This window comes from Malaclemys terrapin, chromosome 3, assembly GCF_027887155.1.
Source record: "Malaclemys terrapin pileata isolate rMalTer1 chromosome 3, rMalTer1.hap1, whole genome shotgun sequence".
NCBI classification, from domain to species: Eukaryota; Metazoa; Chordata; order Testudines; family Emydidae; genus Malaclemys; species Malaclemys terrapin.
In genome coordinates this window covers 199,783,185-199,797,412 of record NC_071507.1, presented here as the reverse complement: position 1 = coordinate 199,797,412, position 14,228 = coordinate 199,783,185, and the positions used below count along the sequence as shown (strand labels likewise).

Below are 14,228 nucleotides of genomic sequence, written 5' to 3'. Positions count from 1 at the left end.
TCAGGGTGAATCAGGAGTAAGTCCATTGAAATCAATGGAGTTAACACTGGATAAAACTGTGGTGAGTGAGATCAGGTATGGTATTATTTTGTGAATTTGGTGCAAACTGAGTACAGCTGACCATCACATATGGTCCATTTACACTAAGGCAACAATTTTATCAGGGGATTACATTTATAACATGGTTTGGTCTGGCCTGCATAGGTGGGACCAAGCTATGTTATAAACACGTTGCCAAATTGTGTTACAGCCCTGATCTTCTCTTTCAACCATTTGAGATTCAAACTCTTTTCGGGCTTTTCTGCTTTGCTTTCTCATCTTTAGACGTTTTTCTTGTTCACCTATATCCAATAAGAGCAGCAATACCTTTTGTATGTTTCTTGTTTGTTGTTCTTTTCTCGTTTCTTTTTTTTTTTTTCATCTTTTTTTTTTTTTAAGTTTTGTATTTAGGTTTTTTTTATTTTTCCTGGCATAAAATCACCCAAGAGTTTTGCATGAGAAAGGTGACAGTACTTAATGAAACTCAGCACCTAAGGGCATAAGGCAGTTGTAGGTTTGTTTGTTTGTTTGTTTTTATTTTTCAATCAGCACCAATCCCATATATAATGTTCTACACTTGGTGTAAGGTATAAAACTCTGACGTGGAGACGCCTCTTCTCCACCTGTGGATCATAGGTGTGGAAGTTGAAATACTGTTTCTTGTGTGTAAAAAACAAAAGAAAAGTTTTTCTTTTTGTTTTTACTTACAAAACATAGAGATTATCTTTTTTTTTTATACATACAGCAGCCAGAAAGAAAGCTTATCTGAAGGTGTGTGTTTGTTTCATGATCTGTGTTTACCATAAACAAAAATAAGATCCCCTCTTTTTTTTTTTTTAAAGGAGCTTTAAAGTGAAGACTCATATTGTAGCAACTCATACAAGAGAGGTCCGTCTCTATACCTAATACCTACAGCTGTGGGGGTGACATACTGGAGAATGTTGATAGTTCTTCTTAACCTCCTGTCTACAAAATGGGCATCCCATGCAGGGTATCTCTTTCTTGGGATGTCAATCTTAATGAGAGGGCCTTCTGGGTAGTAGGCTCGCCCAGATGGAGTAGATGGCACCATTGCTCTCACCTGGAAAACTGGCAAGCAAGTGTCAGCTGTGAGTTCCTCCTGTTGCTCCGTGACCGCTCTGGTAGGCGTAGCCTGGGCCCCCCGGTACCCAGGGGTTTCGGGTGCCATGGGCTCAACATCAGGAGGCAAAGGAATGCCCCAGAGCAGCTCGGCGCAACAGGAGCTGGCAAAAATCTTAGCTCTCGGCCCCATGGGATGCAGCACACCATAATAGAAGAGCATCAAAGCTATCCCAGCAGCAAAGCTAAGAAAGACACAACACAGTGCTGGCACGGCATATGAGTCAGTAGTTGTAGGATCTCTGTAAAAATACCAAAGGAGCGTCAAGGCAGCATTCTCTGTCAAGACTATAGTGTAATATGCAAACATTCTGTATCGAGTCCGCCCTTCCTTGACATTAAACCAGCAGAAAATGTACACAATCCCTACCACCATGTTGAAGAGGATCTCCTCCCACTTAGACATGCAGAAGTCAGTCCCACCATGGATGATCCAGAAAGCCATGGCACACCAGTGGACCACTACAAAGATCCCAAAGTAGAGCTGGAAGATGGAAGCAAAGAGGGCAAAAGAGATAACTCTGGATGAGATGGTGAAGAGGCGCCAGAAGAGATGTATGAGGGCCCCTCTGTAGCTCATACTCTTCTTGTCATCCCTAGAGTCCCGAAGAAGCTTGTGATAGGAGGCTAGCACCCAAGCCAGGGACATCAGGGACGCCACAGAGGACACACCTGCCAGAAGACACAAATCCACAGAGTCAAACAATAATATAGATTGAGAATGTCACTCACTCACTACTTTATTGTCACGGGGCAGGTATGGGAGCAAGTAATGTACAACACATTACAAAAATCTCGAGGAGTAGAGAAATGCAGAAGTATCGATATCAGAACCATCAATGAACATTTATTCTTTACCTAGCTGACTCCTGCACGGGTGTATTTTATATTAGTGATAAGCCTGATCCAGAAACTCCCGAAACTGAATTGCCCCCAGACTTTCAGCGCTAACGAGGAAGGATTGGAATTTGAACGTGTATCTGCATTTCACAAATCGTCTCCATCCTTATAATGATCTATACCACACTCCCGGATCCAAAACCTTTCGGACATTTGAAATCCAGATCTGGATCCAAATTTTGTAGCATAGAACCATCTCTGCTCAAAATTGTTAAGGTAGCCATCAGAGGTGTCTGCTATATTGTAGTGTCATATAGTTACAGCAAAATGTTTAATACAAGGCAGGGCTGTTATGCTTTAAACATGGGGTGAGCAAATATTGGGACAGAGAGGGTGACCAGTTTTCTAGTAACTGTGGGTATGTCTATGCTGGGGTTGGGAGGCAGCATTTGCAGCTCGTGCTAGCTTTGATTGAGCTAGTGCGCTAAAAACAGAAGCGTCAGCCATCGTGGTGCAAGCGTCGGTATGGGCTAGCCGCTGCACATATGCTCCCGTCTGAGCCCCTAGGGACACACAAGTGCAGCTAGCCCCCTTCTGCTGCTCAAGCCGCCGCGGTGTTTTTAGTGCACTGGCTTGAACAGAGCTGGCGTGGGGATGTCTGAGATTAAATTGACACCTTCCAGCTCTGGTACGCAGATCCAGACCCCGCGTGCATCTGATTTAAAATCCCAAATAAAAGTACAAGCCCTCATCATATTAACTTGTTTGACTTCACCAGCAGCGAAAACATGCAGCTGACAATTTTGTCCTCAGCCTGTGACCCCCCCCGGAGCTAGTGAACACCAGGGTCACTGCGGGTTACCGAGCCACGGTTGGGGCCTGTTCTCTCAAGGTGCGGATGCTCCTAACTCCGAGTGAACCCAGCGGGAGTCGAGAGCGTGCTGCACCTCACAGGGTAGGCGGCTTGGCAGCCCTTTGGCATTGGCACACTGTGTGTTGCTGAGTGCTTGCTGGGAGGCGCGGGCCGCCCTCCACACCCAGTGGCTTTACTGAGGGTGGAAGGCTGTCAGCGCGTTGCAGGATTTATCTGGTTTGTGGGAAGACGAGCCCTGAATAGGGCTTGTGAGAGAGGTGTCATCACCACCCGCCTCTTGCTGCGGCCACCAACCTCTGTCCTGAATCAGCCCTTGGGAGCATGTTCTGCATACCACAACTCAGGCCCTAGTGCTCTAGCACCCGGTGGTTCTCAAATAGCACCTACTTCCTTTGACACCTTGCTTCTCCCAGATCCCCTCTGGCCACTCCTCACTCACCACCCTTCCAGCTGCCACAGAACATCCCCTTTTCTGTGCCCCTTCTGAGCCGATATGCTCCTAGTGGATTCAGCACACTGCCTTCTGCTGACCTAGGCCGGCTCAGCAGTTTCCTCACAGATTTAAGCTCCTGCCAGACCCCTGTGTCTTCAATAAAGGGGTATAGAAAAATTCCCCAAGCCCAGGTTTATGGATCTCCAAAAAGAAGAGGGAAAACATAAGATGTTCCTCATGGGCTTAATCCTTAATTGGGCCTAATCCTTAATATTGACATTAAAGTCAATATTTATTTTGTTAATTTATTTGGACTGATAAAATAACGCCCACTCAATGCTCTGGGTGCCCTAGATGTATTTTATTAACACAATATTAAACAGACCCACCAGTTACCTCAGGACCAAACTGAAAAACCCAGTGACAATGTACAGAAAACAAAGATTAATCGATCCCATCCACCCACAAAATTGCCACCAAAGTCCCATGCCACTACTGTCCAGTCCTACCCCGTCATCATCCCTTTATGGGTAAGGGTAAAAGGTGGACCAAGCAATGTGTTGTGAAAGCTAGAAGACTCAGACCGCTAGGAGCTAAGGAGTTTTATCATTGATTTTAGTGGGGGCAGGAGCAGGGTCTATATTTTCCAAAATAAAACACAAGCTGAATTAAACAAAAAACACAAACCAAAACTTTCAGGATTTCTTTATAGATCCCCCCAACCTCCTCCCTAGGGTGACCAGACAGCAAGTGTGAAAAATTGGGAAGGGGATGGGGAGTAATTGGAGCCTATATAAGAAAAAGACCCAAAAATTGGGACTGTCCCTGTAAAATTGGGACATCTGGACACCCTACGCCTCCCCCCAACACCAACAGGAGACAAAAAAGGCACCATCCATTCCCTCCTCCCCCTTAAAAAAAATCAGATGAAATTATGCAATAACTACTCCAGGATCAATTCTAATATTTGTAAAGCTTAAGTTCCCTGGTGTTTTTTCATGGTCTACGTGAAAGTCGATTATTTTATATAGAACTTGCCAAGGACGAAGTTACATCAAGAAAAGCACATTTTGGCGGAGAACAAACTGAGACGATGCCAGCAAAAGTCTGTATAAACCACATTGCGATGCCAGGGTCAAATGCTAAACGGCACTCCATGTACGCCAATGAAAAACACAGGGTAACATCAGGACTGTGTTAACACAATGTAATCGCAGGAGCTGTATATGGAAATTGTATCATAATTAAAAGACGGTGGCAAAACATTGTGCAGAGCAGAACAAGAGGAGGGTCAAATAACTTGCCAACGAGAGGAAACGACAAACAAAGGCAATTAAACGTGAAATCAGAGACATTATAGAACCGGCTGAACAACTGGGAAATGCACCAGCCCTCATGTTTGCAGACTCCATGTCCCTGCTGGATTTCGCTGTGTCTGTGCCCAGTGGCTGGAAACGAGAAACAGCCCTACCAAAACTCATTCTCTGCAACGCATCTCTACTCCCCTTCAGTGGCTGTATCACTCCCTGGGGCTGGACTGGGACATTATGGAGCAAATCTGCATTATCCCTTTCTCCACTCCCATTAGGGTGGGCAGGTGTCTGGTTTTCAACTGGAAAGTCCAGTCAAAATGGGGACCTGACACTGTCAGATCTACTGAACGGACACCCAAAGTCTGGTTACTGCAGGCGGGGAGACGCTGAGTCATCACCGGCCCCTTCTCAGCCAGGGCCACCTCCTACCTCCATCGAGCAGCTCCCTGACTCTGCAGGTGAGTTCCTCCCAACCCACGCAGGGATGGGGAGAGAGGGGGAAAAGCAGTGAGCGATGGAGGGAGGGGGAAAGAGGAGCGAACGGGGGGTGGGGACTCAGGGAGAAGGGGCAGGGCAGGAGCGGGGCCTCGGGGGCGAAGAGAGGGGGCAGGGTGAGGCCTAGGGTAAGGGGCGGGGCGGGTCCTCAGGGGAAGGGATGGGGCAGGGGAGGTTCCGGCACTCCTGCTGGAGTGTCCGTTTTTTTAAATATTACAAAGTTGGCAACCCTATCTCTCCCCCCCCACACGCCCTATCCCCAGACTTCTTCAATGTCTGCTTGTCTCTCACTGGGGCTGGAGGATTGGATCTCCACTCCCGTCTCCACACACACACACACACACACACACACACACCCCTGGCCACTTTTCTCATTGCGGCCAGGAGGAGTGGGTGTGGGGGGGGAGAATGGGGTCAATGAATCTCCACTCCATCCCTGTCCCAATGTGGCCTCTCGCACTGCTGTGGCTAGGGTCAGAATTCTCCTCCTTTTGAAGGCTGTCTGGCCCTTCCCTTTGAGGCTCTGTTTGCCCAGTGCCTTAACCTTTAGTGGGGTAAGTTCTTCTGCCCGGTCCCAAATGTGGAGACCCACAGGGGGAGAGGCTCATGCAGAGAGTGAGCAGGCCCAGAAAGGACTAAGCCTCCCACCCTTGCTGAAGCACTGCACGCTGCCAGCCACAGTGAGAGCCCTTGGAATCACGCAAATGGGTGCAAATCTCAGCGGTCTTTAAAAAGAAAAAAGGAAAGGTGAAATCCAGGTTCCACTGAAGTCATTGAGAGTTAAGCCATTGACTTCAGTTCAGCAAGGATTTCACTGCAAATTTCCAGTTGCAGAGAAAAGCTTGAAAATGTGACTCAAGTGCTCTGAAAAGCTTAAGAAAAAATCTGCCAGTATAATCTCCCAAAATAATAATAATACCTGCTTCTTATATAGCACATTTTAATCAGTAGATCTCAAACTGTTTTACAAAGGCAGCATCATTACACCAATGGGGAAACTCAGGCACACAGCGACTCGCCCAAACATCACCCAGTGGGCTACTGGCAGAGCTAGGACTAGAACTCATGTCTCCTGAATCTCAGTCCAGTGTGCTAACCTCTAGGCCATTCACAATTTGTAAACCCAGCTCATGATTTTTGTAGTGCCGACTTAAGATTTGTGAATGCTTAGGGCTGACAATACACCTCTACCTGAATATAACACAACACGCATTTGGATATAAGGCAGTAAAGCAGCGTGCTCCGGCGGATCAGTGTGTCTGGCTCCTACATGCTGCTCTGAGCGGCGTGTTGGGGTGGGAGGCAGGCGGGAGGCGGGTGGGCAAGCGGGGTGAGGAGGCAAATGGGAAGGTGAGTGGCAGGCAGGAGGGGGCTGAGGAGGCAGGCGAGCGGGAAGTTGGCGAGCAGGAGAGCGGCGGTTGGGTGGACGGGCGGAGGCGCGCCGGGCAGACGGTGAGGAGACTAGTGGGGAGTCGAGTGGCAGGCAGGTGGTTGGGTAGGTGGGGTGAGGAGGCGAGTGGCAGGTGGCAGCGCTGGGCAGACTAGCAGGGAGGCTGACTTGTCCCGGGCCCTGCACCCCTCTAGGGACGGCTCCGACACACTGCTCTGAGCGACGTGTTAAGGGTGCCGGGCCGGGGCCAAGGAGTTGGATAAAGGGCAGAGGGTGTTGGTGTGGGGGAGAGGGCGGTCAGGGGACAAGGAGCCTTCCCTACCCATTATAACATGGTAAGATTTTTTGGCTCCCGAGGACTGCGTTATAGCGGGGTAGAGGTGTACCATGCAATTCTTTGTGCTGTTCTGACCTTTCTCAGTACAGTATTTGGTATCTGCCATTCATTATTCTCCTATTTAAACATGCCAAGTCAGAAACAATGTTGTGAATTAAGGGATTGCTTACTTTGGCCTTGTCAACACTAGAAAGTCGTACTGCTTTACCTATATCTGTATAAAGTGGTACAACAACCCCCACATCCCCACAGTGGCAGGTCCGACTCCAGGCACCAGCCCAGCAAGCAGGTGCTTGGGGTGGCCAAGGGGAAGGGGCGGCACGTCGGGCTGTTCGGCAGCAATTTGGCAGCGGAAGGGAAGCACCTGCCGCCGAATTCCCGCTGAAGAAGAAAGCGGCGCGGTGGAGCTGCCGTCGGAGTGCCGCCAATCGCAATTGCGATCGCGGCTTTTTTCTTTTTTCCCTGCCGCTTGGGGCGGCAAAAACCCTGGAGCCGGTCCTGCACGGTGGAGGTAGTTATACTGGAATAAAAGTGTGTATGCCAGTTTCATTTATTCCCCGTACAGGAAGGGAAATAAACTATACCAATATAAGGCACCTGCCAGTATAATTGCGCCCACATTGGGGGTTGTACTGGTATAACTATTTTGGTAAAAAAATTCACTCCTAACCAAAAAAGCTATACCTGTAAATCTTTCATGGGTAAACCAGGCCTTCGTCTATAAGCTACTCAGGTTGAGTGTCCGGTTGCCTGAGTCACATGGTATTATTTCTGCAGCCTGATTGGAGGAGTAATTTTTTCAAACAGAATAACAAATAGCGAATCAGACATTCTCAGCACAACTATTTGGATAAAGAATCGTTTGTGTTAAAATCTGTGAAAACGACGGGATTCCTATCCACGTTCGCGTAGTCCCAGCATTCTCATGAGCAACGCATAATCTGACTCTGGGAATCAATGAAACAGAGTCCGGTGATTCATTGCCTATGGCATCATTTCTAGTCCTCTCGGAGATTTACTCCCGTTCGAGTTCTGCCTGAGTAAGGACTCCAGGATGGGCCCCATGTGAATCAGGTGTTTAGCACCATTCAGCTCACTCTTGTGTAATTTCTTAAATGGAAAACTGAGCGTTATCTGAGATGTGTGGACCTTTTTGAAAACCAGTTTTAAGCAGCCTTTTAAACAGGTTCCCATTTTGCAGTGATGTTATACGTGACCCTGGCTCCTTGGCTAATAAGTTGGGGGTTCAAACTCCATCATGAGGCTTGGGTTCAGGCCGTTGCTCCCGCTGCAGATGAATCCCCGTGGGGGTGCTCTGTTGGTAAGAGGGACTCAGGAGTAGATAAAGGGAGGAGCTTTGGGATCTGGGCCTCACAGGCAGAGATGGCAGAATGTGCCCAGTGAGAAATGTTGAGGAGTGCTGGCTGTGGGGGGATGAGGTAGAAGGAGAGATTTGTGTCAGGAAGCCTGATGGTTTGTTTTATTATCCTGGGGATCCCCCAGTTTTAATGGACACAAGCCCCATTTCTCTGAATCAGTGCCCAGAGTTCCTTGTCTGTGTCAAGTATCAGAGGGGTAGCCGTGTTAGTCTGAATCTGTAAAAAGCAACAGAGGGTCCTGTGGCACCTTTGAGACTAACAGAAGTTAGTCTCAAAGGTGCCACAGGACCCTCTGTTCCTTGTCTGTGTGTCTCTATTGAATATATGCCAGCCTCTTAGTGAAGGGCTGGGAAGAAGAAACACCTCCCAATAAACATGCTATTCCTTAGTTGTCCACTATTGGGTTTCTTGCCCCCTTCTACTGGACACTCATGGAGAAAGGACACCAGCCTACCTGGACCACAGCTATAGCAATTCCTATAGCCCTTATCAAATGGAAGTTGAAGATTCAATACCACTTTCTGAGTGTTACATGAGATCATACCTTGATTTCTGCAATGCTACCTACACTGCTATCCTAGAATCCTCTCCTCAGTCACTTCACTCAGTCTCAAACCATGTGGCACATTTAAGTCTTCCTTTGCATGGCTTTTCGCATCCCTTCTCAGACTTTCTTTAGCTGACTAGTCATATCTTCCTTCTATTTTCTTTCCCTCACTGATTTTCTATTTATTTTTCCTGATCATTTATAACTGGTCCTTCCTACATTTCTTCTCTTGTCACTCCCCAATCCTGCTTCCACTTAGCTGCCACAGATATCTAGAGAGAAAAGCCAGGATTAGTTGCTGGTTACTGCTGACAAACCCTGGTTATTTTACATAGTAATACGTGTTTGTAGTGAATATAAATCAGAAGTTAGGAATCGTAGAAGATTGGTAAGGGAAGCCAAGGAAAAACCTATCGCCAGCAGAGTTAAAGGCAATAAGGAGTCCTTTAAATATACACCTCTACCCCGATATAACGTGACCCAATAAAACACGAATTCGGATATAACGCGGTAAAGCAGTGCTCCAGGGGGGGCGGGGCTGCGCACTCTGGTGGATCAAAGCAGGTTCGATATAACGCGGTTTCACCTATAACACGGTAAGATTTTTTGGCTCCCGAGGACAGCGTTATATCAGAGTAGAAACAGAAAGAATTCTGACATTGGTACTGGCCCATTACTAGATAGAAATGGTAGAATTATTTTTCATAATGCATAATGGCAGAAGTGTTTAATAAATATTTCTGTTCTGCATTTGGGGGTGGGGGGGAACCAGAAGAGGTAGTCTCATTACATAGTGATAACACTTTCCATTCCACTAATAACTCCGGAGGATATGAAACAGAAGCTACTAGACGTATATATTGTTAAATCAGCAAGTCCAGATAGCTTGCATCCAAAAGCTTTAAAAGAGCTTCTGGAGGAGCTTGCTGGATGGTTAGTGTTGATTTTCAGTAAGTCCTGGAGCACTGGGGAAGTTGCAGAAGACTGGAAGAAAGCTAATGTGCCAATTTTTAAAAAGGATAAAAGGGATGACCCTGGTAATTATAGGTCTGCCAGCCTGACAATGATCCTGGGCAAGATAAGAGAGCGGCTGATATGGGACTTGATTAAAAAAGAATGACAAGAGGCAGGGCTGGCTCTAGGATTTTTGCCGCCCCAAGCAAAAACAATTTTGGCTGCCCCTCCCCCCCGTTTTTTTCTGACCCCACCCCCGGCCCCGCCTCAACTCCGCCCCTTCCCCAAATCCCCAGCCTTGCCTCCTCCCGCCAGGCTCTCAAGCTTAGGAGGGAGGGAGGGGGAGAAGCGGCGCACGCGCCGCGGCCACTCGGAGTCTCCCCCTCCCTTCCAGGCTCTCAAACCTGGGAGGGAGGGGGAGCAGCGGCGCGCGAATCAGCTGTTTCGCGCGCCGCGGCCGCTCGGGATCTCCCCCTCCCGCCCAGGTTTGAGAGCCTTGGAGGGAGGGCGAGCAGCGGCGCGCGAGCGGCAGCAGCGGAGGTGAGCTAGGGGGCCGGGGCACATTTTTAGGGGTGGCAGGGGTGGCATTCTGGCACCGGCCATGCTGCCCCTAAAAATGTGCTGCCCCAAGCACCAGCTTGTTTTGCTGGTGCCTAGAGCCGGCCCTGACAAGAGGGTAATGTAATTAATGCACATCAACATGGGTTTATGAAAACTAGATTCTGTCAAACTCACTTGATAGCTTTTTTGATGAAATTATAAGTTTGGTTGATAAAGGTAATGGGGCTGACATAATATACTTAGATTTCTGTAAGGCGTTTGACTTGGTGACCACATGACATTTTGATTAAAAAAATAGAACGATATAAAATTAACATGGCACACATTAAATGGACGAAAAACTGGCTAGTTGAAAGGTCTCAAAATGTAATTGTAAACAGGGAATCATCACTGAGAGTATATGTATCCAGTCTTCTCAGTGGTGGCAGATGACAGAACAAGGAGCAATGGTTTCAAGTTGCAGTGGGGGAGGTCTAGGTTGGATATTAGGAAAAACTATTTCACTAGGAGGGTGGTGAAGCTCTGGAGGTGATAGAATCTCCATCCTTAGAGGTTTTTAAGGCCCAGCTTGACAAAGCCCTGGCTGGGATGATTTAGTTGGGGTTGGTCGTGCTTTGAGCAGAATGTTGGACTAGATGACCTCCTGAGGTCTCTTCCAACTCTAATCTTCTATGATTCTGTGATCCGGCAGGGATCAGTTATTTGTCCTATGCTATTTAACATCGTTATCAATGACCTGGAAAAAAACAAAGCCATCATTGCTAAAGTTTGCAGATGATACAAAAACTGGGGGGGATTGGTAAATAATGAAGAGGAGAGAACACTGATTTAGAACAATCTGGATTGCTTGGTAAACTGGGCACAAGCAAACTATATGCATTTTAATATGGCCAAATGTAAATGTATAGATCTATGAACAAAGAATGTAGGCCAAACTTACAGGATGTGTGACTCTATCCTGGGAAGCGGTGACGCTGAAAAAGATTTGTGGGCCGTGGTGGATAATCAGCTCAACGTGAGCTCCCAGTGTGATGCTCTGGCCAAAGAGCTAATGCGATCCTGGGATGCATAAACAGGGAATCTCGACTAGGAATAGAGAGATTATTTTATCTCTATATTTGGCACTGGTGCAAACACTGCTGGAATACTGTGTCCATTCTGGTGCCCACAATCCAAGAAGGATGCTGATAAATTGGAAAAGGTTCAGAGAAGAGCCATGCAAATGATTAAAGGATTAGAAAACGTGTCATATAGTCAAACTCACAGAACTCAATCTGTTTAGTAATGAGAAGGTTACAGGGTGACTTGATCACAGGCTAGAAGTATTTACACAGGAAACAAATATTTAATAATTGGCTCCTCAATCTAGCAGAGAAAGGTATAACACAGTCCAATTCTTGGAAGTTGAAGCTAGACAAATTCAGACTGGAAATAAGGTGTAAATTTTTAACACTGAGGATAGTTAGCCATTGGAACAAGTTACCAAGGGTTGTGGTGGATTCTTCATCACATGCAAGTTTTAAACCAAGGTTGGATGACTTTCTAAAAGGTACGTTCTAGGAATTATTCTGGGGAGTTCTATGGCCTGTGCTATACAGGAGGTCAGACTAGACAATCACAATGCATGGTGGGCACTGGACCTTCATACAGTATTACTGTTTTTTTAATCTTCTTCTAAGGGTTAGTTAAGCCAACTTTCTTGGGTGAGATTCTCAAAAGCTCTCAGTGTTGATCTATCTCTGGTCCCTTTGAAGTCAATGACTTCAGACAATGACTTCAAGCCATTGACTTCAATGACTGCAAGGACTTCATTGACGTTGAAGTCAATGGCTTCAGTGGGAGCAGTTAGTTCAAGAGTGAGCACTTCTGAAACTACCACCTCTAATGTCTCACAGGTCAATCTGGTGAATTGATGAGTACCCCTGTGCGATACTGAGCATCTTCAACTGCTGCTCAGCATCTCATGAACCGCACTGAGTAACTTACAAGAGGGGTCCAGCATCTCTCAGCATTATGCTCCTATCCATATATATCTAGTTACTTATACTGCCCCATTCACTTTTTAACCGTAATTCTGGATTTTTAGAGCCGAAAGATTTAACAGCCTGAAATGGGAGTTCTCACAGGCAAATACAAGCATCACAGGTATTAATAAGCAACAATAATGAGGTAAACAATCAAGAAAGGAAAATACAGTCTACCAGGAAAAACTTCCAGGGAGATCTGTCAGACCGTGAATGGACTCCCCTAGCAAAGGGGTAGAAGCCCCCATTGCTTGGCACATTCAAAACCTGATTGGACAAAAACACCATAACATGTACTATAGGGAACGGCCCAGTACTGGGTAAGGAAGGAACAGTGAGTGAAATTCACCTCAGTGCAGCAGAGTAGCACAAGGCCAACGCACCACTTAAGTCCCATTTTAGCCCCCAGAGGCCCTCTGCACTAGGGTGAATTTCACTCTGAATGACCTCATTGGTTTTCATTCTCCAATTTCAATGAATGACCAAGGTTGGGAGGAGACATAATAGGAATCTAACTAAGCCCCATGAACTGGTGGAATTCGCTCCTGAAAAATCAACATTCGCAGGTGAGACCCAAACCAATTTCTTTTTCTTAAACAAAAAAGAGAAGGCCAATTCACAATGCAAAACAAAACCAACATGTTTGAAAAGCTTTTCGCCTACATCTGGTCTGCATGGCATGCATTAAGCAATTACATTTAACTTTACCACTGCTCTAACACAAGTGAGATATCAAATTACTGATTAAAAGCTAACAATATTTGTAGTTGGTCCCAGTGCTTTGCATTGGTCTGTTGAAGAAATGTAGGAAAGGGTCTTTGAGAAGGATACACACATAGTTTCATAAATAATCTAACAACTTGGTTATTTTCGGTAAATAATTTTAATGTACTTACCGTGTCTTATTCCCTAAATACTTACTGTGGTGTCTGTCCCTTTAAAACTGAAAAAGATGCCTATCAAGTTGATGCGCTATTTCCTTTTTTCACATTAATTCTCTTGAAGACTGTTCTAAAAAAATGGGAAGATACAAAACATTCTCTCAGGTGAACTGGACACCACAGTAAGTATTCAGAATGCGACATGACCCTCTCCATCAAGTACCGCATGATGGAACTGCCTGCTTTACTAGAAAGTGCTATTTTTTGGTTACAAGACATCAACTCGCCAGAAGTTCAGCCTTCTTTGCCATGAACCTGTCCTCATTTTTTCCCCAGGTGAGGTATTCATCCACGGATGTCCTAAAGCTTATTTGAAATCTGTATCAGCACCAGATTTTTTTATCCATAAAGAGAGAAAATAAAATATATATATATATAATTAGGGCCTGATTCTGATCTCATAATATCACGACATGAGGGTGACTCTACTGATTTTGGTGCAGTTATTCCCCATTTGCACCAGCATAAGGGCAATCAGAACCAGGCCTGGTGTCTGTTTTGGATTTGACCCGGAAAGATTTTTTTATTTACACATTTTCCTTTTCTCTGTTCGGCAGACTGCTTTCCTCCTCTGTCTCTGAGTTCTATTCACTTCTGACATGAAAGAGTACAATTCATAAACAATAAAGAACTAATTGGACAAAGTATTGTGCAGTGGTGCCAACCCTTTCATCGGGATCTCAAAACATGTTACTGACAATAATTAATGCGGCATCACAACACCCTTCTGCAGTAAGTAAGTAGCATTATAGCAGTGATACCAATGTCTCTGTGGGCCAGTCCTGCAAGGTGCGGACTACATCAGTATGTTGAGTGACCTCGCCTCCCATATGAACTCAACGCCTTAGAGAAATGCTCATCTCCTGGCCAGATTAAGCCCTAAGTGACTAAGGCTACATCTACACTACGGGGGGGGGGGGGGGGGTCGATTTAAGATATGCAAATTCAGCTACGTGAATAG

The 14,228-nt window shown here is 46.2% G+C and overlaps 1 protein-coding gene across 1 annotated transcript in view; it reads right to left on the bottom strand.

The window, feature by feature from the left end:
* Positions 1-401: 401 nt before the first annotated feature.
* XKR6 (XK related 6) overlaps positions 402-14,228 on the bottom strand; it is a 319,540-nt gene continuing 305,713 nt past the window's right edge. Inside the window, exon 3 of the mRNA XM_054024103.1 lies at positions 402-1,851. Within this exon, the coding sequence (XP_053880078.1) occupies positions 887-1,851 (965 nt within the window). The 3' untranslated portion in view covers positions 402-886. The remainder of the gene's footprint in view (positions 1,852-14,228) is intronic.